A 26,093-nucleotide genomic window follows, 5' to 3' on the forward strand; every position below is an offset into this window, starting at 1 on the left:
TGCCGAACAAATCAATCTTGCAAAAGCAACATCGAAGTATAGATGTCCCGATAAGAAAAAAATAAATAAATAAATAAAAAAAGTGGCCTCTCCCCTTCGCATTTATTAATACATAAAGAATAGAAGACTTTGTGAGAGAAAATAAATCCCACGTAGGATTCCACCTGTAAACATTAAGAATACTGAATTCATTCTCAAGGGCCCCTTAAATCTGTCGGAGGTGCCTCAGGGTCCTAATACAAAGACTGTAGCTTATACAATTACTAGTTAGTAGACAAAGATAACCGGTAAATCATTAAATTCATAGCTTTCACCACAACCTTCAATTGGAACATATAATAGCAACACTACTGTATTTATTGCGTGGCGTCAGGGGTTGGTGGCACGGTATTCACTGCATCAGAGACAAAACTGGCTTCCAAAAGTTAGGCCCTAGCAGCAATTTATGGGCTACTTGTTTCCTGGTATTTCTACAGCCCTGCCAGAAAAATGGCTATTGACCCCATAATTATGGCTGTTCACGCCAGCTGACTGGGATTACCCATTAACAAATAAATCTATCTGTGCTGCAATTGGTATAAAGTTAGCCAAGACAGTATCTTTGGCATTTCCAGGAAAGATTATTTAAAAACAGTGGTTCTTAAACAGGTCACATTTTCCAGGTCACTCGGCAGGTGCGCTGTGTATCACCAACTGTCACATTTTAAAAATCCACAGGTGACATGGAAAACGAACTGTGTGGGGTCCTGAGGACCAAAGGCCTAATTCAGACCTGATCGCAGCAGCACATTTGTTAGCTAATGGGCAAAATCATGTGCACTGCAGGTGTGGCAGATATAACTTTTGCAGAGAGTTAGATTTGGGTGGGATATATTGATTCTGTGTAGGTAAATACTGGCTGCTTTATTTTTACACTGCAATTTAGATTTCAGTTTGAATACACCCCACCCAAATCTAACTCTCTCTGCACATGTTATATCTGCCCACCCTGCACTGCACATGGTTTTGCCCAACTGCTAACAAATTTGCTGCTACAATCCGGTCTGAATTAGGCCCCAAGTTGGAGAACCAGCGATCTTTCTACAACCATCCCCAGCAATGACACCATTAAACCTTAGAACCACATAAAGAGAGTGATCCTACCTGCAATTGTTCTGTAGAACTGCTGCTTAGCTCATCTCCAGATTCCGAATCTGCCAGAAGTTTTTCTGAGTTTTCCCCAGCTGAATCCGAGTGGTCATTTAAAAAGCTAGTCTTTTCTATTTCCATTAGCTCCGGAACAGGAAAGTGCAGGGCTGAGGGGCTCCTGCTAGTGGCCTTTGGTGAATTCAAATCAGTACCCAACTTGCCATTGTTGTGTACAAGATCTAGAGTCAGTCCTCTTGTCTGTCCCGGGCTACTGCTGGGTCCAAAGTTCTGATTGGCATCTCGAATTGTAGTGGTTTTCCCAAAACTAGAAAGCTCTGGAGATTTATTTACATTCTCTGTGGACCTCTGCAGCCCTTGCATAACCTTCAGAGGACTGTTGGGCAAAATGCCCTGTTTGACAGGTGGCATCAATGCCTTTCTACCAACTTCTTTGACGTACTGAGCTGGAACGTACAGTGGTTTGGAGTTTTCATCCTTTTTCACCTGCCACCAGTCTTCATTTGACTTTTTCATCAAAATATACTTCTCCCCCTGCTTAATAACTATCTTCTTGTTCTTATACTCATATTCATAATCGTATTCCACCTCAATTAACAAGGGTCCAGGCGTCGGCCTAGCACTCTTGTCAGCCATTGTCAGTTACACGAATCACCTCTTTAGAAGAACGGTGAGCATCATGCCAGTTTGCGCTGAAAATTCTATGGAGAGAAACAAAAAAGAAAAAATGAAAAGGATATAAAATACCTCCCAAACAGAAAACAGCAACATGAAGATCAACGGCAAGTTCTGAACTGTATCTGTCACCTATACTGGGGTCCCACTAAATAAATAGGCTACAAGTTTGTGAACACATGCCCAGCCTAACACATTACTGCCTCCTCTATATGTTGGCGACATGGACTCTTTAAGGGTCAGTGTTTAAACTGCTCTTACAAAAATAAAATGAAATCACTTAAGCTGGGTACACACTAGACGATATATTGGACGATTTGTCGTTTGGAGCTCAATAGGAGTGACAAATCGTCCATATCATCTAGTGCGTATGTACTATTGCGCGCTCACATGCGTCATTCCTCATTTTCTGATCTGCTTGCAGTGCAGGAAGATCAAAAATTATCTTTAAAAACAGCATGCACCTGGATGTGGCCACTGAATGATATATCGTTCAGCGTGTACGGTCGACTGGCATGTAATTCTGTCCGTCGTGCCATTGGCCATGCTCCAGGATCATCTTGTGTACCCATTTTAAGATTACCTTCAGACAGAATACTTTGCAGTAGCAACACATTTTCAAAAATATACAACGGAAAGGCTACTAGCAGAGAAATGGTTTTGAAAATTGCCTCAGTGAAAACAATTTTTAGCGCTAGGGATTTTTGGACAGGAGATTAAAAGCAATATGAAAATAAGAATTTACTTACCGATAATTCTATTTCTCGGAGTCCGTAGTGGATGCTGGGGTTCCTGAAAGGACCATGGGGAATAGCGGCTCCGCAGGAGACAGGGCACAAAAAGTAAAGCTTTAGGATCAGGTGGTGTGCACTGGCTCCTCCCCCTATGACCCTCCTTCAAGCCTCAGTTAGGATACTGTGCCCGGACGAGCGTACACAATAAGGAAGGATTTTGAATCCCGGGTAAGACTCATACCAGCCACACTGTACAACCTGTGATCTGAACCCAGTTAACAGTATGATAACAGCGGAGCCTCTGAAAAGATGGCTCACAACAATAATAACCCGATTTTTGTAACTATGTACAAGTATTGCAGATAATCCGCACTTGGGATGGGCGCCCAGCATCCACTACGGACTCCGAGAAATAGAATTATCGGTAAGTAAATTCTTATTTTCTCTATCGTCCTAGTGGATGCTGGGGTTCCTGAAAGGACCATGGGGATAATACCAAAGCTCCCAAACGGGCGGGAGAGTGCGGATGACTCTGCAGCACCGAATGAGAGAACTCCAGGTCCTCCTTAGCCAGGGTATCAAATTTGTAGGATTTTACCAACGTGTTTGCCCCTGACTAAATAGCCGCTCGGCAAAGTTGTAAAGCCGAGACCCCTCGGGCAGCCGCCAAGATAAGCCCACCTTCCTTGTGGAATGGGCATTTACATATTTTGGCTGTGGCAGGCCTGCCACAGAATGTGCAAGCTGAATTGTATTACACATCCAACTAGCAATAGTCTGCTTAGAAGCAAGAGCACCCAGTTTGTTGGGTGCATACAGGATAACAGCAAGTCAGTTTTCCTGACTCCAGCCGTCCTGGAACCTATATTTACAGGGCCCTGACAACATCTAGCAACCTGGAGTCCTCCAAGTCCCTAGTAGGCGCAAGGCACCAAAATAAGCTGGTTCAGGTGAAACACTGACACCACCTTAGGGAGAGAACTGGGGACGAGTCCGCAGCTCTGCCCTGTCCAAATGGACAACCAGATATGGGCTTTTTTGAGAAAAAAAACCACCAATTTGACACTCGCCTGGTCCAGGCCAGGGCCAAGAGCATGGTCACTTTTCATGTGAGATGCTTCAAATCCACAGATTTGACTGGTTTTAAACCAATGTGATTTGAGGAATCCCAGAACTACGTTGAGATCCCACAGTGCCACTGGAGGCACAAAAGGGGGTTGTATATGCAATACTCCCTTGACAAACTTCTGGACTTCAGGAACTGAAGCCACTTCTTTCTGGAAGAAAATCGACAGGGCCGAAATTTGAACCTTAATGGACCCCAATTTGAGGCCCATAGACACTCCTGTTTGCAGGAAATGCAGGAATCGACCGAGTTGACATTTCTTCGTGGGGCCTTTCTGGCCTCACACCACGCAACATATTTTTGCCACATGTGGTGATAATGTTGTGCGGTCACCTCCTTTCTGGCTTTGACCAGGGTAGGAATGACCTCTTCCGGAATGCCTTTTTCCCTTAGGATCCGGCGTTCCACCGCCATGCCGTCAAACGCAGCTGCGGTAAGTCTTGGAACAGACATGGTACTTGCTGAAACAAGTCCCTTCTTAGCGGCAGAGGCCATAAGTCCTCTGTGAGCATCTCTTGAAGTTCCGGGTACCAAGTCCTTCTTGGCCAATCCGGAGCCATGAGTATAGTTCTTACTCCTCTACGTCTTATAAGTCTCAGTACCTTAGGTATGAGAAGCAGAGGATGGAACACATACACCGACTGGTACATCCATGGTGTTACCAGAACGTCCACAGCTATTGCCTGAGGGTCTCTTAACCTGGCGCAATACCTGTCCCGTTTTTTGTTCAGACGGGACGCCATCATGTCCACCTTTGGTATTTCCCAACGGTTTACAATCATGTGGAAAACTTCCCGATGAAGTTTCCATTCTGCCGGGTGGAGGTCGTGCCTGCTGAGGAAGTCTGCTTCCCAGTTTCCATTCCCGGAATGAAACACTGCTGACAGTGCTATCACATGATTTTCCGCCCAGCGAAAAGTCCTTGCAGTTTTTGCCATCCTGCTTCTTGTGCCGCCCTGTCTATTTACGTGGGCGACTGCCGTGATGTTTTTCCCACTGGATCAATACCGGCTGACCTTGAAGCAGAGGTCTTGCTAAGCTTAGAGTATTATAAATTTACCCTTAGCTCCAGTATATTTATGTGGAGAAAAGTCTCCAGACTTGATCACACTCCCTGGAAATTTTTTCCTTGTGTGACTGCTCCCCAGCCTCTCGGGCTGGCCTCCGTGGTCACCAGCATCCAATCCTGAATGCCGAATCTGCGGCCCTCTAGAAGATGAGCACTCTGTAACCACCACAGGAGAGACACCCTTGTCCTTGGATATAGGGTTATCCGCTGATGCATCTGAAGATGCGATCCGGACCATTTGTCCAGCAGATCCCACTGAAAAATTCTTGCGTGAAATCTGCCGAATGGAATTGCTTCGTAGGAAGTCACCATCTTTACCAGGACCCTTGTGCAATGATGCACTGATTTTAGGAGGTTCCTGACTAGCTCGGATAACTCCCTGGCTTTCTCTTCCGGGAGAAAACACCTTTTTCTGGACTGTGTCCAGAATCATCCCTAGGCACAGCAGACTTGTCGTCGGGATCAGCTGCGATTTTGGAATATTTAGAATCCACCCGTGCTGTTGTAGCAGTATCCGAGATAGTGCTACTCCGACCTCCAACTGTTCCCTGGACTTTGCCCTTATCAGGAGATCGTCCAAGTAAGGGATAATTAAGACGCCTTTTCTTCGAAGAAGAATCATCATTTCGGCCATTACCTTGGTAAAGACCCGGGGTGCCGTGGACAATCCAAACGGCAGCGTCTGAAACTGATAGTGACAGTTCTGTACCACGAACCTGAGGTACCCTTAGTGAGAAGGGCAAATTTTGGACATGGAGGTAAGCATCCCTGATGTCTCGGGACACTATATAGTCCCCTTCTTCCTGGTTCGTTATCACTGCTCTGAGTGACTCCATCTTGATTTGAACCTTTGTAAGTGTTCAAATTTTTTTAGATTTAGAATAGGTCTCACCTAGCCTTCTGGCTTCAGTACCACAATATAATGTGGAATAATACCCCTTTTCTTGTTGTAGGAGGGGTAATTTGATTATCACCTGCTGGGAATACAGCTTGTGAATTGTTTCCCATACTGCCTCCTTGTCGGAGGGAGACCTTGGTAAACCAGACTTCAGGAGCCTGCGAAGGGGAAACGTCTCGACATTCCAATCTGTACCCCTGGGATACTACATGTAGGATCCAGGGGTCCTGTACGGTCCCAGCGTCATGCTGAGAGCTTGGCAGAAGCGGTGGAACGCTTCTGTTCCTGGGAATGGGCTGCCTGCTGCAGTCTTCTTCCCTTTCCTCTATCCCTGGGCAGATATAACTCTTATAGGGACGAAAGGACTGAGACTGAAAAGACGGTGTCTTTTTCTGCAGAGATGTGACTTAGGGTAAAAACGGTGGATTTTCCAGCAGTTGCCGTGGCCACCAGGTCCGATGGACCGACCCCAAATAACTCCTCTTCCTTTATACGGCAATACACCTTTGTGCCGTTTGGAATCTGCATCACCTGACCACTGTCGTGTCCATAAACATCTTCTGGCAGATATGGACATCGCACTTACTCTTGATGCCAGAGTGCAAATATCCCTCTGTGCATCTCGCATATATAGAAAATGCATCCTTTAAATGCTCTATAGTCAATAAAATACTGTCCCTGTCAAGGGTATCAATATTTTTAGTCAGGGAATCCGACCAAGCCACCCCAGCTCTGCACATCCAGGCTGAGGCGATCGCTGGTCGCAGTATAACACCAGTATGTGTGTATATACTTTTTATGATATTTTCCAGCCTCCTGTCAGCTGGCTCCTTGAGGACGGCCCTATCTATAGACGGTACCGCCACTTGTTCTGATAAGCGTGTGAGCGCCTTATCCACCCTAAGGGGTGTTTCCCAACGCGCCCTAACTTCTGGCGGGAAAGGGTATACCGCCCATAATTTTCTATCGGGGGGAACCCACGCATCATCACACACTTCATTTAATTTATCTGATTCAGGAAAAACTACGGTAGTTTTTTCACATCCCACATAATACCCTCTTTTGTGGTACTTGTAGTATCAGAAATATGTAACACCTCCTTCATTGCCCTTAACGTGTGGCCCTAATAAGGAATACGTTTGTTTATTCACCGTCGACACTGGATTCAGTGTCCGTGTCTGTGTCTGTGTCGACCGACTAAAGTAAACGGGCGTTTTAAAACCCCTGACGGTGTTTCTGAGACGTCTGGACCGGTACTAATTGTTTGTCGGCCGTCTCATGTCGTCAACCGACCTTGCAGCGTGTTGACATTATCACGTAATTCCCTAAATAAGCCATCCATTCCGGTGTCGACTCCCTACAGAGTGACATCACCATTACAGGCAATTGCTCCGCCTCCTCACCAACATCGTCCTCATACATGTCGACACACACGTACCGACACACAGCACACACACAGGGAATGCTCTGATAGAGGACAGGACCCACTAGCCCTTTGGAGAGACAGAGGGAGAGTTTGCCAGCACACACCAAAAACGCTATAATTATATAGGGACAACCTTATATAAGTGTTTTCCCTTATAGCATCTTTTATATATTTCTAACGCCAAATTAGTGCCCCCCCTCTCTGTTTTAACCCTGTTTCTGTAGTGCAGTGCAGGGGAGAGCCTGGGAGCCTTCCCTCCAGCCTTTCTGTGAGGGAAAATGGCGCTGTGTGCTGAGGAGATAGGCCCCGCCCCTTTTTCGGCGGCCTCGTCTCCCGCTCTTTAATGGATTCTGGCAGGGGTTAAATATCTCCATATAGCCCCCGGAGGCTATATGTGATGTATTTTTAGCCAAAAAAGGTTTTCATTTGCCTCCCAGGGCGCCCCCCTCCCAGCGCCCTGCACCCTCAGTGACTGCCGTGTGAAGTGTGCTGAGAGGAAATGGCGCACAGCTGCAGTGCTGTGCGCTACCTTAAGAAGACTGAGGAGTCTTCTGCCGCCGATTCTGGACCTCTTCTCGTTTCAGCATCTGCAAGGGGGCCGGCGGCGAGGCTCCGGTGACCATCCAGGCTGTACCTGTGATCGTCCCTCTGGAGCTAATGTCCAGTAGCCAAAGAAGCCAATCCATCCTGCACGCAGGTGAGTTCACTTCTTCTCCCCTAAGTCCCTCGTTGCAGTGATCCTGTTGCCAGCAGGACTCACTGTAAAATAAAAAACCTAAGCTAAACTTTTCTAAGCAGCTCTTTAGGAGAGCCACCTAGATTGCACCCTTCTCGGCCGGGCACAAAAATCTAACTGAGGCTTGGAGGAGGGTCATAGGGGGAGGAGCCAGTGCACACCACCTGATCCTAAAGCTTTACTTTTTGTGCCCTGTCTCCTGCGGAGCCGCTATTCCCCATGGTCCTTTCAGGAACCCCAGCATCCACTAGGACGATAGAGAAAATAAGATTTTACTTACCGATAAATCTATTTCTCGTAGTCCGTAGTGGATGCTGGGGACTCCGTCAGGACCATGGGGAATAGCGGCTCCGCAGGAGACAGGGCACAAAAGTAAAAGCTTTAGGATCAGGTGGTGTGCACTGGCTCCTCCCCCTATGACCCTCCTCCAAGCCTCAGTTAGGATACTGTGCCCGGACGAGCGTACACAATAAGGAAGGATTTTGAATCCCGGGTAAGACTCATACCAGCCACACCAATCACACTGTACAACCTGTGATCTGAACCCAGTTAACAGTATGATAACAGCGGAGCCTCTGAAAAGATGGCTCACAACAATAATAACCTGATTTTTGTAACAATAACTATGTACAAGTATTGCAGACAATCCGCACTTGGGATGGGCGCCCAGCATCCACTACGGACTACGAGAAATAGATTTATCGGTAAGTAAAATCTTATTTTCTCTGACGTCCTAGTGGATGCTGGGGACTCCGTCAGGACCATGGGGATTATACCAAAGCTCCCAAACGGGCGGGAGAGTGTGGATGACTCTGCAGCACCGAATGAGAGAACTCCAGGTCCTCTTTAGCCAGGGTATCAAATTTGTAGAATTTTACAAACGTGTTCTCCCCCGACCACGTAGCTGCTCGGCAGAGTTGTAATGCCGAGACCCCTCGGGCAGCCGCCCAGGATGAGCCCACCTTCCTTGTGGAATGGGCCTTGACAGATTTAGGCTGTGGCAGGCCTGCCACAGAATGTGCAAGTTGAAATGTGCTACAAATCCAACGAGCAATCGTCTGCTTAGAAGCAAGAGCACCCAGTTTGTTGGGTGCATACAGGATAACAGCGAGTCAGTTTTTCTGACTCCAGCCGTCCTGGAAACATATATTTTCAGGGCCCTGACAACATCTAGCAACTTGGAGTCCTCCAAGTCCCTAGTAGCCGCAGGTACCACAATAAGCTGGTTCAGGTGAAACGCTGACACCACCTTAGGAAGAAACTGGGGACGAGTCCGCAGCTCTGCCCTGTCCGAATGGACAATCAGATATGGCTTTTGTGAGACAAAGCCGCCAATTCTGACACTCGCCTGGCCGAGGCCAGGGCCAACAGCATGGTCACTTTTCATGTGAGATATTTAAAATCCACAGATTTGAGCGGTTTAAAATGTGATTTGAGGAATCCCAGAACTACGTTGAGATCCCACAGTGCCACTGGAGGCACAAAAAGGGGGTTGTATATGCAATACTCCCTTGACAAACTTCTGGACTTCAGGAACTGAAGCCAATTCTTTCTGGAAGAAAATTGACAGGGCCGAAATTTGAACCTTAATGGACCCCAATTTGAGGCCCATAGACACTCCTGTTTGCAGGAAATGCAGGAATCGACCGAGTTGAAATTTCTTCGTGGGGCCTTCCTGGCCTCACACCACGCAACATATTTTCGCCACATGTGGTGATAATGTTTTGCGGTCACCTCCTTCCTGGCTTTGACCAGGGTAGGAATGACCTCTTCCGGAATGCCTTTTTCCCTTAGGATCTGGCGTTCCACCGCCATGCCGTCAAACGCAGCCGCGGTAAGTCTTGGAACAGACCTGGTACTTGCTGAAGCAAGTCCCTTCTTAGCGGCAGAGGCCATGAGTCCTCTGTGAGCATTTCTTGAAGTTCCGGGTGCCACGTCCTTCTTGGCCAATCCGGAGCCACGAGTATAGTTCTTACTCCTCTACGTCTTATAATTCTCAGTACCTTGGTTATGAGAAGCAGAGGAGGGAACACATACACCGACTGGTACACCCACGGTGTTACCAGAACGTCCACAGATATTGCTTGAGGGTCTCTTGACCTGGCGCAATACCTGTCCAGTTTTTTGTTCAGGCGGGACGCCATCATGTCCACCTTTGGTCTTTCCCAACGGTTCACAATCATGTGGAATACTTCCCGATGAAGTCCCCACTCTCCCGGGTGGAGGTCGTGCCTGCTGAGAAAGTCTGCTTCCCAGTTGTCCACTCCCGGAATGAACACTGCTGACAGTGCTATCACATGATTTTTCGCCCAGCGAAGAATCCTTGCAGTTTCTGCCATTGCCCTCCTGCTTCTTGTGCCGCCCTGTCTGTTTACGTGGGCGACTGCCGTGATGTTGTCCCACTGGATCAATACCGGCTGACCTTGAAGCAGAGGTCTTGCTAAGCTTAGAACATTGTAAATTGCCCTTAGCTCCAGTATATTTATGTGGAGAGAAGTCTCCAGACTTGATCACACTCCCTGGAAATTTTTTCCCTGTGTGACTGCTCCCCAGCCTCTCAGGCTGGCATCCGTGGTCACCAGGACCCAGTCCTGAATGCCGAGTCTGCGGCCCTTTAGTAGATGAGCACTCTGCAGCCACCGCAGAAGAAACACCCTTGTCCTTGGAGACAGGGTTATCCGCTGATGCATCTGAAGATGCGATCCGGACCATTTTTCCAGCAGATCCCACTGAAAAGTTCTTGCGTGAAATCTACCGAATGGAATCGCTTCGTAAGAAGCCACCATTTTTCCCAGGACCCTTGTGCAATGATGCACTGACACTTTTCCTGGTTTTAGGAGGTTCCTGACTAGCTCGGATAACTCCCTGGCTTTCTTCTCCGGGAGAAACACCTTTTTCTGGACTGTGTCCAGAATCATCCCTAGGAACAGCAGACGTGTCGTCGGAAACAGCTGCGGTTTTGGAATATTTAGAATCCACCCGTGCTGTCGTAGAACTACTTGAGATAGTGCTACTCCGACCTCCAACTGTTCTCTGGACCTTGCCCCTATCAGGAGATCGTCCATTTTCTTTGAAGAAGAATCATCATTTCGGCCATTACCTTGGTAAGGACCCGGGGTGCCGTGGACAATCCAACCGGCAGCGTCTGAAACTGATAGTGACAGTTCTGTACCACGAACCTGAGGTACCCTTGGTGAGAAGGGCAAATTGGGACATGGAGGTAAGCATCCCTGATGTCCCGGGACACCATATAGTCCCCTTCTTCCTGGTTCGCTATCACTGCTCTGAGTGACTCCATCTTGATTTGAACCTTTGTATGTAAGTGTTCAACTATTTCAGATTTAGAATAGGTCTCACCGAGCCGTCTGGCTTCAGTACCACAATATAGTGTGGAATAATACCCCTTTCCTTGTTGTAGGAGGGGTACTTTGATTATCACCTGCTGGGAATACAGCTTGTGAATTGTTTCCACTACTGCCTCCCTGTCGGAGGGAGACGTTGGTAAAGCAGACTTCAGGAACCTGCGAGGGGGAGACGTCTCGAATTTCCAATCTGTACCCCTGGGATACTACTTGTAGGATCCAGGGGTCCACTTGCGAGTGAGCCCACTGCGTGCTGAAACTCTTGAGACGACCCCCCCCCACCGCACCTGAGTCCGCTTGTACGGCCCCAGCGTCATGCTGAGGACTTGGCAGAAGCGGTGGAGGGCTTCTGTTTCTGGGAATGGGCTGCCTGCTGCAGTCTTCTTCCCTTTCCTCTATCCCTGGGCAGATATGACTGGCCTTTTGCCCGCTTGCCCTTATGGGGACGAAAGGACTGAGGCTGAAAAGACGTTGTCTTTGTCTCCTTTATACGGCAATACTTCCATGTGCCGTTTGGAATCTGCATCACCTGACCACTGTCGTGTCCATAAACAACTTCTGGCAGATATGGACATCGCACTTACTCTTGATGCCAGAGTGCAAATATCCCTCTGTGCATCTCGCATATATAGAAATGCATCCTTTAAATGCTCTATAGTCAATAAAATACTGTCCCTGTCAAGGGTATCAATATTTTCAGTCAGGGAATCCGACCAAGCCACCCCAGCGCTGCACATCCAGGCTGAGGCGATCGCTGGTCGCAGTATAACACCAGTATGTGTGTATATACTTTTTAGGATATTTTCCAGCCTCCTATCAGCTGGCTCCTTGAGGGCGGCCCTATCTGGAGACGGTACCGCCACTTGTTTTGATAAGCGTGTGAGCGCCTTATCCACCCTAAGGGGTGTTTCCCAACGCGCCCTAACTTCTGGCGGGAAAGGGTATACCGCCAATAATTTTCTATCGGGGGAAACCCACGCATCATCACACACTTCATTTAATTTATCTGATTCAGGAAAAACTACAGGTAGTTTTTTCACACTCCACATAATACCCTTTTTTGTGGTACTTGTAGTATCAGAAATATGTAACACCTCCTTCATTGCCCTTAACAAGTAACGTGTGGCCCTAAAAGAAAATACGTTTGTTTCTTCACCGTCGACACTGGAATCAGTGTCCGTGTCTGTGTCTGTGTCGACCGACTGAGGTAAAAGGACGTTTTAACGTCCCTGACGGTGTTTGAGACGCCTGGACAGGTACAAATTGGTTTGCAGGCCGTCTCATGTCGTCAACCGACCTTGCAGCGTGTTGACATTATCACGTAATTCCTTAAATAAGCCATCCATTCCGGTGTCGACTCCCTAGAGAGTGACATCACCATTACAGGCAATTGCTCCGCCTCCTCACCAACATCGTCCTCATACATGTCGACACACAGCACACACACAGGGAATGCTCTGATAGAGGACAGGACCCCACTAGCCCTTTGGGGAGACAGAGGGAGAGTTTGCCAGCACACACCAAAAACGCTATAATTATACAGGGACAACCTTTATATAAGTGTTTTTCCCTTATAGCATTTTAATATATATAGTCATATCGCCAAATAAGTGCCCCCCCCTCTCTGTTTTAACCCTGTTTCTGTAGTGCAGTGCAGGGGAGAGCCTGGGAGCCTTCCCACCAGCATTTCTGTGAGGGAAAATGGCGCTGTGTGCTGAGGAGAATAGGCCCCGCCCCCTTTTCGGCGGGCTTCTTCTCCCGTTTTTCTGAGACCTGGCAGGGGTTAAATACATCCATATAGCCCCCAGGGGCTATATGTGATGTATTTTTAGCCAGAATAAGGTACTATCATTGCTGCCCAGGGCGCCCCCCCCAGCGCCCTGCACCCTCAGTGACCGCTGCTATGAAGTGTGCTGACAACAATGGCGCACAGCTGCAGTGCTGTGCGCTACCTTATGAAGACTGAAAAGTCTTCTGCCGCCGGTTTCTGGACCTCTTCACTTTTCGGCATCTGCAAGGGGGTCGGCGGCGCGGCTCCGGGACGAACCCCAGGGTGAGACCTGTGTTCCGACTCCCTCTGGAGCTAATGGTGTCCAGTAGCCTAAGAAGCCAATCCATCCTGCACGCAGGTGAGTTCACTTCTCTCCCCTAAGTCCCTCGATGCAGTGAGCCTGTTGCCAGCAGGACTCACCGAAAATAAAAAACCTAACAAAACTTTTACTCTAAGCAGCTCTTTAGGAGAGCCACCTAGATTGCACCCTTCTCGGCCGGGCACAAAAATCTAACTGAGGCTTGGAGGAGGGTCATAGGGGGAGGAGCCAGTGCACACCACCTGATCCTAAAGCTTTTATTTTTGTGCCCTGTCTCCTGCGGAGCCGCTATTCCCCATGGTCCTGACGGAGTCCCCAGCATCCACTAGGACGTCAGAGAAATGTATATAGTACTGTGGTCGGTCACTTGTATGCAAAGTCTAGGCACAAAAAGTGTGGGGAAAACAGACCCACTTGTAAATTAAGTGGAGAAATACAAAAAAATTAAAAAAAATGGATCTACGTGCAGAAAATTAGAAAGCCAGTGAGATAGAAAAGGATAGTTCCACCACTGGCAATCTAATATGGTCATTTTATAAATGAAAGCAAATGAGCATCACTACTGGTCCCCAATTTCCCTCTAAGGGGTATATTCAATTAGGGTCGGATCCATTCCGACATGCATTTGTCAGAATGGATCCGACAACCCCTATTCAATCCCATCTCAATTCAACTTTAAAAAATAAATAAATTTGAATTGAGATGAGACCTGTGATCGGAGGAGAGGGGGGAGACCAGCAGGGAGAGCCGCGGGCAGACGGAGGACAGCAGCGCTACAGCAGCACTGCAAAAGGATGTCTCACAGCAGCCAGACCTCACGGCAGTGTCCACCAGGGTCCAGCAAGCGTGACCTCACTTGCTGGAGCCGGGTGGACACTGCCGTGACACATCCTCCTGCAGCGCTGTGCTGTAGCGCTGCTCTCCCCCGTCTCCTCCTCTAAGGTCCCTCATCTCAGTCTGACATTTTTTTATGTCGGACTGAGATGGTCGGTAACTGGGCCAAATTCGACAGGATTTGGCCCTGTTTCCCTCAAAAGTACATGATTCGACAGCTATACCGCCAATTCACGTACTATTCGACAAGTCGTGGAATTCGACTTGTCGAATAGTACGTGAATAAAAATAGCGGGGACTGAATAGGTCGAATCACGATTCGACCTTAAAAAGTCAAAAACTGACGTCTTTTCGACAGATGTCAGCTTTCGACCCTAATTGGATATAACAGTGATGCTGTATGAAACAAGACCTTACAGCACAGAATTCAGCGGATCCTTTGCTTTTTGTGATAATGGACAGGAACAAGAGGGTGGAAAATGGAAACACCCAGATTGGGGCACGCAAATTAATTCCTTGCCATAGGTTACAACTAGGGTGACCAATCACTGGGCTGTTTTTTCAATCCCGGTATACCCAGGATTGGGGTTTTTGGTTTTAAAATTAAATTATTCAATGCCCCTGCCCAGCCCCCACAATAAACTCACCATCCTGTCTGGGCGGGTCAGCTTGCGGAGGGCTGTGAACTGCAGGTGTGGGCGGAGTGCGCAGCTGGCGTCAGGCTGCACAGCGTGACCTCTGACATCACGCCGCTTAGTGCGCACAACTGGGGGCAGGAGGAGACGGGCAGCATCTGAGCCATCTGCTGAAGATGCTCAGCGCTGCCCGGAATTTAAAAAAAATAAAAAATCCCCAAATCCCGTCCAATTTTAGGCCAGATTCAAGGGGTCCAGGAATTGGCCACCCTAGTTAAAACTGGGATAGATTACTGAAGGTAAGCAGAAAATTATACATGGACAAATAAACTTCCCAAGCATAATTTTGGCTAGTGGTAGCAACTGGCAACTTTAAGGAGAAATCCATAAAAAATAGGATTTTAATACCTACCGGTAAATCCTTTTCTCTTAGTCCATAGAGGATGCTGGGGATGCTTCAAGAACCATGGGGTATAGACGGGATCCGCAGGAGACATAGGAACAGTTTAAGACTTTGATTGGGTGTGAAATGGCTCCTTCCTCTATGCCCCTCCTCCAGACCCCCAGTTTAAGTAACTGTGCTAAGGGAGACGGACATTTCGAGGAAAGAATTTATTGTTAAACCACGGTGAGCATCTTACCAGCTCACACCTCAGTATGCCGCCGAATGTGGCATTCAATAGAACACCAGCCGACGGCATGAAGAATATGCAGCGTAAAGCGTAACACAACCTGTGTGTGTAAACACAACCAATAACAGCATAACGCATGCCATGGCATGAACATCATCAGCAACAGGCTGACTTAAACACAACACGCCATGTGTGTAAACATACCCAATAACTGCAGATACAGAACGCACTGGGACGGGCGCCCAGCATCCTCTACGGACTAAGAGAAAAGGATTTACCGGTAGGTATTAAAATCCTATTTTCTTATACGTCCTAGAGGATGCTGGGGATGCTTCAAGAACCATGGGGTTTATACCAAAGCTCTAGAACGGGCGGGAGAGTGCGGACGACTCTGCAGCACCGATTGACCAAACAAGAGGTCCATATCAGCCGGGGTATCAAACGTGTAACTTCGTAAAGGTGTTTGATCCCGACCAAGTAGCAGCTCAGCAAAGCTGTAATGCAGAGACCCCTCGGCCAGCTGTCCAGGATGAGCCCACCTTTCTAGTAGAATGGGCCTTCACCGATTTTAGTAACGGCAATCCTGCCATAGAATGATCCCGCTGACTCGTATTACAGATCCAGCGCGCAATAGTCTGCTTGGAAGCAGCAGCCCCAATCTTGTTGGGAGCCCATAGGACAAACAGAGCCTCTGTTTTCCTAATATGAGCCGTTCTGGCGACATAGATTTTTAAAGATCTGACCACATCGAGAGACTTCGATTCCGCCAAGGTGTCAGCAGTCACTGGCACCACAATAGGCTGGTTTACGTGAAACCACTTTTGGCAGAAATTGCTGACGAGTTCTCAACTCCGCTCTATCAGCATGGAAGATTAAATTGGGGCTTTTGTGAGACAAAGCCGCCAATTCGGATACCCGCCTTGCGGATGCTAAGGCCAACATCATGACTACTTTCCAAGTAAGAAATTTTAATGCAACCTTACGTAAAGGTTCAAACCAATGAGATTGCAGGAACTGCAACACCACACCAAGATCCCATGGAGCCACAAGGGGCACAAAGGGAGATTGGATGTGCAACACGCCTTTCAAGAAGGTCTGTATTTCTGGAAGGGAGGCCAATTCCTTCTGAAAGAGAATTGTACTTTAATGGAGCCTAACTTTAGGCCCGCATCCACACCTGCTTGCAAAATATGGAGCAACTGCCCCCGCGGAAAATCCTCTGTAGGAGCTTTCTTGGATTCACACCAAGACACATACTTTCTCCAAATACGGTGGTAATGCTTTGCAGTTACTTCTTTTCTAGCCTGAAGAAGTGTGGGAATGACTTCACTGGGAATACCCTTCCGGGCTAGGATTTGGCGTTCAACCGCCATGCCATCAAACGCAGCAAGTCTTGATACACGCACGGCCCCTGTTGTAACAGGACCTTTGGAAGAGGAAGAGGCCAGGGATCTTCTATGAGCAACTCCTTTAGATCTGGATACCAGGCCCTCCTTGGCCAGGTTGGAACAATGAGAATCGCCTGACCCCTTGTTCCTCTTATGATCTTTATCACCTTGGAATGAGTGGAAGTGGAGGGAACACCTAGACCGACTGAAACACCCACGGTGTCACCAGGGCGTCCACCTCTATTACTTGAGGGTCCCTCGACCTGGAACAATATCTTTGAAGTTTCTTGTTGAGGCGAAACGTCTATTTGAGGATTTCCCCAACGACTTGACACTTCTGCAAAGACCTCTTGATGGAGGCCCCACTCTCCTGAATGGAGATCGTGTCTGCTGAGGAAGTCTGGTTCCCAGTTGTCTATGCCCGAAATGAAGATCGCTGACATAGAGTTTACATGCCTTTCCGCCCAGCGGAAAACTTTTTGTGGCTTCTGCTATTTCCGCTCTGCTCTCCGATTCGCCCTGGCTGTTTACGTATGCCACTGCTGTATGTTGTCAGACTGAATTAAGATGGGCAGAGCACGAACAAGATGTTCCAGAATGTTTATGTGCAGACAAGCTTCCTAGCTTGACCATTTTCCCTGGAAATTCGTTTCCCCCTGAATGACTGCTCCCCAGTCCTGGAGACTTGCATCCATGGACACCAGGATCCCATCCTGGATCCCGAACCTTCGTCCCTCTAGGACAGTGGTGGCCAACGCGTGGCTCTTGAGCCACATGCGGCTCTTTCTTCATTCAAATGCGGCTCCCAACACTCAAAGTCACGTGACCACAAGAGATCTGTAAACTGCTGCACTCCAGCCAGACATGCAGCAGCACTACGTAGACTGAGAACTGAGGGAGCCAAATACACACGGGGAGCTGGCTGGAGTGACACAGGCGGGTGCTGGCTGGAGTGACACAGGCGGGTACTGGCTGGAGTGACACAGGCGGGTACTGGCTGGAGTGACACATGGGGGAACTGAAGTGTATTATGTGAATCTGGCTTTTCAATATATTTTATGCGGATCTGGTTTTTTCAATTATTTGATGTAGAAGTGGCTCTTTCATTGTATTTTATGTTGGATCTGGCTTTTTCAATGTATTTTATACCAAGGGCGTGGCCTAGCAGGCACAAGGTCACACCCCATTTTTGCAAGTGCGCCTTCAGCTCGAAGTCGGCTCTTTGATGTACCTAACAAGATTTCTTGGCTCTTTGTCTCTGACTGGTTGGCCACCCCTGCTCTAGGAGGTGAGAACTGAGCAGCCACCACAGGAGAAAAATTCTGGTCCTGGAAGATAAGATTATTTACCGGTGCATGTGCAGGTGAGACCCGGACCACATGTCCAATTGGTCCCGCTAAAAGACACTGGCATTTAACCTGCTCACTGAATGGCCTTGTAGGCCGTAACCCTCTTTTACATCAATTGACACTGTTGTAGATCTGAACCGACTCTGGATCTTCAGAGCTCTTTCCATTGGAAGAAACAAACTCTCAACAGTTCTGTATCTAACATTTTTCCCAACGCCGACAACAGCGTCGTTGGGATCAACCGTGATTCTGGCAAGTTCAGGAGCCAACCACCTTGTTGAAGATCCATCAGGGATAAAACAACGTTTTGCACCACTTGTTTCTTGCCCTCCCCGTACGCAGGAGAGCGTCCCAGTACAGAGTAATAATGCTTTTACTATTGGAAGGAAATCATCATACCGCCATCACTCCGGTGAATTGGCACTGACAATCCTGAATAGCAAACCCAGGTAAGCCTAATGCGGAAGGATCGTATTTAGACCCTCTTTCTCCTTTAACAGATTGGAGATCCCTGCCCCGAGAGATTCCATCCTGTAGTTCAACTTCTTAAGCAGAAATTGTTTGGAATTGTTCTGACCAGGCCTTCCAGCCTCAGAAGCATGAAAAGGCTTGAATAACAGCTTCTTCTTTTTTCTATGTGACCGGGACAGCAGGACAATGACCGGATCCTGACCTAGTATGGCGTCGCATACTACCTCCCCGTCCAGAGAAGATTTTGAAAAATCAGTGAGGGGAATCATCTGGAAACTCCAGTATGTCCCCCTTTGGACTCTATTCTTAAACTCACTGGTCCATGTCCGATCCAGGACTGACTTAAGAGTATTAGACGTGGTCCCACCGGTGTGGGCTCCAGCAAGATAGTCCCAGCGACATGCGGTGGATGTGGTAGAAACAGAGGATGATTTCTGCTTCTGCGAACTTGAAAAGGCTGCTGACCTCTTACCTTTTTCACCTTCCTCTACCTGCAAAGAAAGGGAAAACCATATCCATTCGGTCGAAATGACTGCATCCTACAAAAATGCGTCACCAACCGTTGTGAGGAAACATAGGTCAAGAAGGTAGACTTACCAGTGGTATCTGCCGAGATCAACTTAACAAAGCCATCCCCAAACCAGGTTTCACCTTCATAGGGAAGATACTCCAGTTCTTCTCGGAGTCAGCCTCAGCATTCCATTGGTGAATCCACCACGCCCTCCTAGTCGAGACCGCCATGGAAGTGGCCCGCGAAAACAAGAGTCCTATATCCCTTGTAATCGCCCGGCAGTATGCTGCAATGATATAGACATGACTATTTAAGTTGCATACAACTACTCCCCCATGTGCATGTAATGCCAGTATAAATAAGATTTTACTCACCGGTAAATCTATTTCTCGTAGTCCGTAGTGGATGCTGGGAACTCCGTAAGGACCATGGGGAATAGCGGGCTCCGAAGGAGGCTGGGCACTCTAGAAAGATTTATGACTACCTGGTGTGCACTGGCTCCTCCCACTATGACCCTCCTCCAAGCCTCAGTTAGGACACTGTGCCCGGACGAGCTGACATAATAAGGAAGGATTTTGAATCCCGGGTAAGACTGATACCAGCCACACCAATCACACTGTATAACTCGTGATACTATACCCAGTTAACAGTATGAATATAACTGAGCCTCTCAACAGATGGCTCAACAATAACCCTTTAGTTAGGCAATAACTATATACAAGTATTGCAGACAATCCGCACTTGGGATGGGCGCCCAGCATCCACTACGGACTACGAGAAATAGATTTACCGGTGAGTAAAATCTTATTTTCTCTGACGTCCTAGTGGATGCTGGGAACTCCGTAAGGACCATGGGGATTATACCAAAGCTCCCAAACGGGCGGGAGAGTGCGGGTGACTCTGCAGCACCGAATGAGAGAACTCCAGGTCCTCCTCAGCCAGGGTATCAATTTTGTAGAATTTTGCAAACGTGTTTGCCCCTGACCAAGTAACAGCTCGGCAAAGTTGTAAAGCCGAGACCCCTCGGGCAGCCGCCCAAGATGAGCCCACCTTCCCTGTGGAATGGGCTTTCACTGATTTAAGATGCGGCAGTCCAGCCGCAGAATGCGCCTGCTGAATCGTGTCACAGATCCAGCGAGCGATAGTCTGCTTAGAAGCAGGAGCACCCAGCCTGTTGGGTGCATACAGGATAAATAGCGAGTCAATTTTTCTGACTCTAGCCGTCCTGGAAACATAATTTTTCAAGGCCCTGACTACGTCCAGTAACTTGGAATCCTCCAAGTCCCTAGTAGCCGCAGGCACCACAATAGGTTGGTTCAAGTGAAAAGCTGATACCACCTTAGGGAGAAACTGGGGATGAGTCCTCAATTCTGCCCTATCCATATGGAAAATCAGATAAGGACTTTTATATGACAAAGCCGCCAATTCTGATACACGCCTGGCCGAAACCAAGGCCAATAACATGACCACTTTCAACGTGAGATATTTTAGATCCACGGTTTTTAGTGGTTCAAACCAATGTGATTTTAAGAAACTCAACACCACGTTGAGATCCCAAGGTGCCACTGGAGGCACAACCGGGGGCTGAATATGCAGCACTCCTTTTACAATGTATGAACTTCAGGTACTGAAGCTAATGATTTCTGGAAGAAAATCGACAGAGCCGAGATCTGTATCTTAATGGAGCCTAATTTTAGGCCCATAGACACTCCTGCTTGTAGGAAATGCAGAAATCGACCTAGTTGAAATTCCTCTGTTGGGGCCTTTTTTGGCCTCACACCAAGCAACATATTTTCGCCATATGCGGTGATAATGTTTTGCAGTTACATCTTTCCTGGCTTGAATCAGCGTAGGAATGACTTCCTCCGGAATGCCCTTTTCCTTTAGGATCCGGCGTTCAACCGCCATGCCATCAAAACGTAGCCGCGGTAAGTCTTGGAACAGACAGGGCCCCTGCTGCAGCAGGTCCTGTCTGAGCGGCAGAGGCCATGAGTCCTCTGATACATTTTCTTGAAGTTCTGGGTACCAGGCTTTTCTTGGCCAATCCGGAACCACGAGTATCGTTATTACTCCTCGCCTTCTTATTATTCTCAGTACCTTTGGTATGAGAGGCAGAGGGGGGAACACATAAAACAACTGGTACACCCACGGTGTTACCAGAGCGTCCACAGCTATCGCCTGAAGGTCCCTTGACCTGGCGCAATATCTTTTATAGCTTTTTGTTGAGGCGGGACGCCTTCATGTCCACCTGTGGCCTTTCCCAATGGTGTACAATTCTTTGGAAGACTTCTGGATGAAGTCCTCACACTCTCGGGTGGAAGTCGTGTCTGCTGAGAAGATCTGCTTCCCAGTTGTCCACTCCGGGAATGAACATTGCTGACAGTGCTAACACATGATTTTCCGCCCATCGGAGAATCCTTGTGGCTTCTGCCATCGCCATCCTGCTTCCTGTGCCGCCCTGTTGGTTTACATGGGCGACTGCCGTGATGTTGCCTGATTGGATCAGGACCGGCTGGTTTTGAAGCAGAGGCCTTGCCTGACTCAGGGCATTGTAAATGGCCCTCTGTTCCAGAATATTTATGTAGGGAAGTCACCTGACTTGACCAAAGTCCCTGGAAGTTTCTTCCCTGTGTGACTGCCCCCCAGCCTCAAAGGCTGGCATCCATGGTCACTAGGACCTAGTCCTGTATGTCGAACCTGCGGCCCTCTTGAAGATGGGCACTCTGCAGCCACTACAGTAGAGATACCCTGGTCCTTGGAGACAGGGTTATCAGCCTAATGCATCTGAAGATGCGACCCGGACCACTTGTCCAACAGGTCCCCCTGAAAAGTTCTTGCATGGAACCTGCCGAATGGGATTGCTTCGTAGGAAGCTAACATTTTTCCCAGGACTCGCGTGCAATGATGCACCGATAACTGTTTTGGCTTCAGGAGGTCTCTGACTAGAGATGACAGCTCCTTGGCTTTCTCCACCGGGAGAAACACTTATTTATGGTCTGTGTCCAGAACCATCCCCAGGAACAGTAGACGTGTCGTAGGAACCAGCTGTGACTCTGGACTGTTTAGAATCCAACCGTGCTGTTGTAGCACTTTCCAAAATAGTGCTACCCCGACTAGCAACTGCTCCTTGGACCTCGCCCTTATAAGGAGATTGTCCAAGTACGGGATAATTAAAACTCCCCTTTTTCGAAGGAGTATCATCATTCCGGCCATTACCTTGGTAACACCCTCGGTGCCATGTACAGTCCAAACGGCAGAGTCTGGACTTGGTAATGGTAATCCTGTACCACAAATCTGAGGTACTCCTGACGAGGATAGTAAATAGGGACATGCAGGTAAGCATCCTTGATGTCCCGGGATACCATGTAATCCCCCTCGTCCAGGCTTGCAATAACCGCCCTGAGCGATTCCATCTTGAACTTGAATTTTTTATGCATGTGTTCAAGGATTTTAAATATAAAGAAGGGTCACACCGAACCATGCGGTTTCGGTACCCCAACCGTGTGGAATAGTAACCCCGTCCTTGTTGAAGTAGGGGCACCTTAAGTATTACCTGCTGGGAATACAGCTTATTAATTGCCTCTAGCACAGCCTCCCTGCCTGAGGGAGTTGTCGGCAAGGCATATTTGAGGAAACGGCGGGGGGAAGACATCTCGAATTCCAGCTTGTACCCCTGAAATACTACTTGAATGAAACAGGGATCCACCTGTGAGCGAGCCCACTGATCGCTGAAACTTTTGAGACGGCCCCCACCGTACCTGGCTACACCTGTGGAGCCCCCGCGTCATGCTGTGGACTCAGAGGAAGCGAGAGAAGAATTATGATTCTGGGAACAGGCTGACTGGTGCAGCTTTTTCCCTCTTCCCTTGTCTTTGTACAGAAAGGAAGCGCCTTTGACCCGCTTGCTTTTCTGAAGCCGAAAGGACTGTACCTGATAATACAGTGCTTTCTTAGTCTGTGAGGAAAACTGAGGTAAAAATATTTCTTCCCAGCTGTTGCTGCGGATACGAGGTCCCAGAGACCATCCCCAAATAATTCCTCACCCTTATAAGGCAGAATCTCTATGCGCCTTTTAAGGTCAGCATCACCTGTCCAGTGACAGGTCTCTAATACCCTCCTGACAGAATGGACATTACATTCATTTTGGATGCCAGCCGGCAAAATATCCCTCTGTGCATCCCTCATATATAAGACGACGTCTTTAATATGTTCTCATGTTAGCAAACTAGTATGTTTGACAGGGTCACCGACCACGCTGCAGCAGCACGCTCTGCAGGTTTCAGTCTAGTACCTGAGTGTGTAAATACAGACTTCAGGATAGCCTCCTGCTTTTTATCAACAGGTACCTTCAAAGTGGCCGTTCCTAAAACGGCAGTGCCACCTATTTTGACAACCGTGTGAGCGCCTTATCCACCCTAGGGGATATCTCCCAGCGTAACTTATCCTCTGGCGGGAAAAGGTACGCCATCAGTAACTTTTTAGAAATTACCAGTTTCTTATCAGGGGGAACCCACGCTTTTCACACACTTCATTCATTCATCTGATGGGGGAACAAAACACTGCCTGCTTTTTCTCCCCAAACATAAAAACCCCATTTTTAGAGGTTAATGTCAGAAATGTGTAACACGTTATTTTTATTGCCGGGATCAAGTCACGGATGTTCCTAGTGGATTGTGTATATGTCTCAACCTTGTCGACACTGGAGTCAGACTCCGTGTCGACATCTGTGTCTGCCATCTGAATGAGCGGGCGTTTTTGAGCCCCTGATGGCCTTTGAGACGCCTGGGCAGGCACGGGCTGAGAAGCCGGCTGTCCCACAGCTGTTACGTCATCCACCCTTTTATGTAAGGAGTTGACACTGTCGGTTAATACCTTTTACCTAACCATCCACTCTGGTGTCGGCCCCACAGGGGGCGACATCACATTTATCGGCATCTGCTCCGTCACTATATAAGCCTCCTCCTCAAACATGTCGACACAGCTGTACCGACACACCGCACACACACAGGGAATGCTCTGACTGAGGACAGGACCCACAAAGCCCTTTGGGAAGACAGAGAGAGAGTATGCCAGCACACACCAGAGCGCTATATAATGAGGGGATTAACACTATAACTGAGTGAATTTTCCCCCATAGCTGCTTGTATATACAATATTGCGCCTAAATTTAGTGCCCCCCCTCTCTTTTTTACCCTTTGAGCCTGAAAACTACAGGGGAGAGCCTGGGGAGCTTTCTTCCAGTTGCACTGTGAAGAGAAAATGGCGCCAGTGTGTCTGAGGGAGATAGCTCCGCCCCTTTTCCGCGGCCTATTCTCCCACTTTTTTCTGGATTCTGGCAGGGGTATTTACCACATATATAGTCTCTGGGGCTATATATTGTGGTATATTTGCCAGCCAAGGTGTTTTTATTGCTGCTCAGGGCGCCCCCCCCCCCAAGCGCCCTGCACCCTCAGTGACCGGAGTGTGAAGTGTGTATGAGGAGCAATGGCGCACAGCTGCAGTGCTGTGCGCTACCTTGGTGAAGACTGATGTCTTCTGCCGCCATTTTTCCGGACCTCTTCTTGCTTCTGGCTCTGTAAGGGGGACGGCGGCGCGGCTCCGGGACCGAACACCAAGGACTGGGCCTGCGGTCGATCCCTCTGGAGCTAATGGTGTCCAGTAGCCTAAGAAGCCCAATCCGGCTGCAAGCAGGCGAGTTCGCTTCTTCTCCCCTTAGTCCCTTGCTGCAGTGAGCCTGTTGCCAGCAGGTCTCACTGAAAATAAAAAACCTAAATCTATACTTTCTTTCTAAAGGCTCAGGAGAGCCCCTAGTGTGCATCCAACCTCGGCCGGGCACAAGATCTAACTGAGGCTTGGAGGAGGGTCATAGTGGGAGGAGCCAGTGCACACCAGGTAGTCATAAATCTTTCTAGAGTGCCCAGCCTCCTTCGGAGCCCGCTATTCCCCATGGTCCTTACGGAGTTCCCAGCATCCACTAGGACGTCAGAGAAATCAACGTACATGCGGACACATAATTAGAGTATCACATATCTTCCTGCATACAATCCTTTGTGACAGGGCCCCGTGCAGAACAGGGGGTGACTCTCACCTTCTATCCATTGAGAAGGAAAAACTTTACCTCAGCATTCATTATAAATATCTCTATATACATACTGTACATATACCTTCCAATGCACCTACACACACACACACATATCCATATATACATCTACATATACATATCTAATACGTATACATATTTTGTGTCAGGAACAGCAAGGTCCCTAGTGACGTTAATATTCTAATGTGTATGAACAGGTACTGAATGCCAATTTTTGAGGATCTGATCAGGAAACATTATGGTCGACCTAAGAAAGATTATTCGAGTCTATCTCAGGGAGTAGTAACTGGGCAAAATAACATCTTTGCGACCCTGAGGAGTCTGAGAGAAATCCATTCTATGAATATGACTCCCTCCATAAATATTATCACGTCAGTGATCGTGCCACAGACCTATATAATCTTACTATACATACATATTACATATAGGTATAGCTTTATCTGATATGCATCACATTATCATGTTCCATATCCACCCAGTCAGATATTGTTGGTGCCGACGGGGACACACCCCTCGTCTGTGTCTCCCATATAGTTTCCTCCTGGGAAAAATACACCTCTACTGACATGTTGACATATTTACATGTAGCAAGTACCATTAGGAGTCGACGGCACCGACATAGTCATTCCCTTTGTGGCAAAGCCCTCAGCCTCAAATATGCCGACACACGTGTACCAAACACCCACCGACATTACATTGGCTATAAGGGATAGACCCCAGTACAATCTGTCATGGAAACACAGAAGGCGTTTACTAGCTCATTTCCCCCAGCGCCCATGATATAGTGTTTTTATTTCAATTTATATTACACCAAACCACTGTGCCCCCCTCGTTTTCCACTCTAATCTATGCAGCAGTGTTCAAGATCAGCGTCTCTGTGAGGAGGAAATGGCGCTGGAAAGAGCTATGAG

At 48.1% G+C, this 26,093-nt stretch overlaps 1 protein-coding gene across 6 annotated transcripts in view; it reads right to left on the reverse strand.

The window, feature by feature from the left end:
- Positions 1–26,093, reverse strand: part of ARHGAP12 (Rho GTPase activating protein 12) — a 254,644-nt gene that overhangs the window by 185,061 nt on the left and 43,490 nt on the right. For all 6 annotated transcript variants that reach the window (XM_063922071.1, XM_063922070.1, XM_063922074.1 and 3 more), the window contains exon 2: positions 1,144–1,847. In XM_063922071.1, the coding sequence (XP_063778141.1) occupies positions 1,144–1,782 (639 nt within the window). In that variant the 5' untranslated portion in view covers positions 1,783–1,847. The remainder of the gene's footprint in view (positions 1–1,143; positions 1,848–26,093) is intronic.

The sequence above is a fragment of the Pseudophryne corroboree genome, chromosome 5, assembly GCF_028390025.1.
Source record: "Pseudophryne corroboree isolate aPseCor3 chromosome 5, aPseCor3.hap2, whole genome shotgun sequence".
NCBI classification, from domain to species: Eukaryota; Metazoa; Chordata; class Amphibia; order Anura; family Myobatrachidae; genus Pseudophryne; species Pseudophryne corroboree.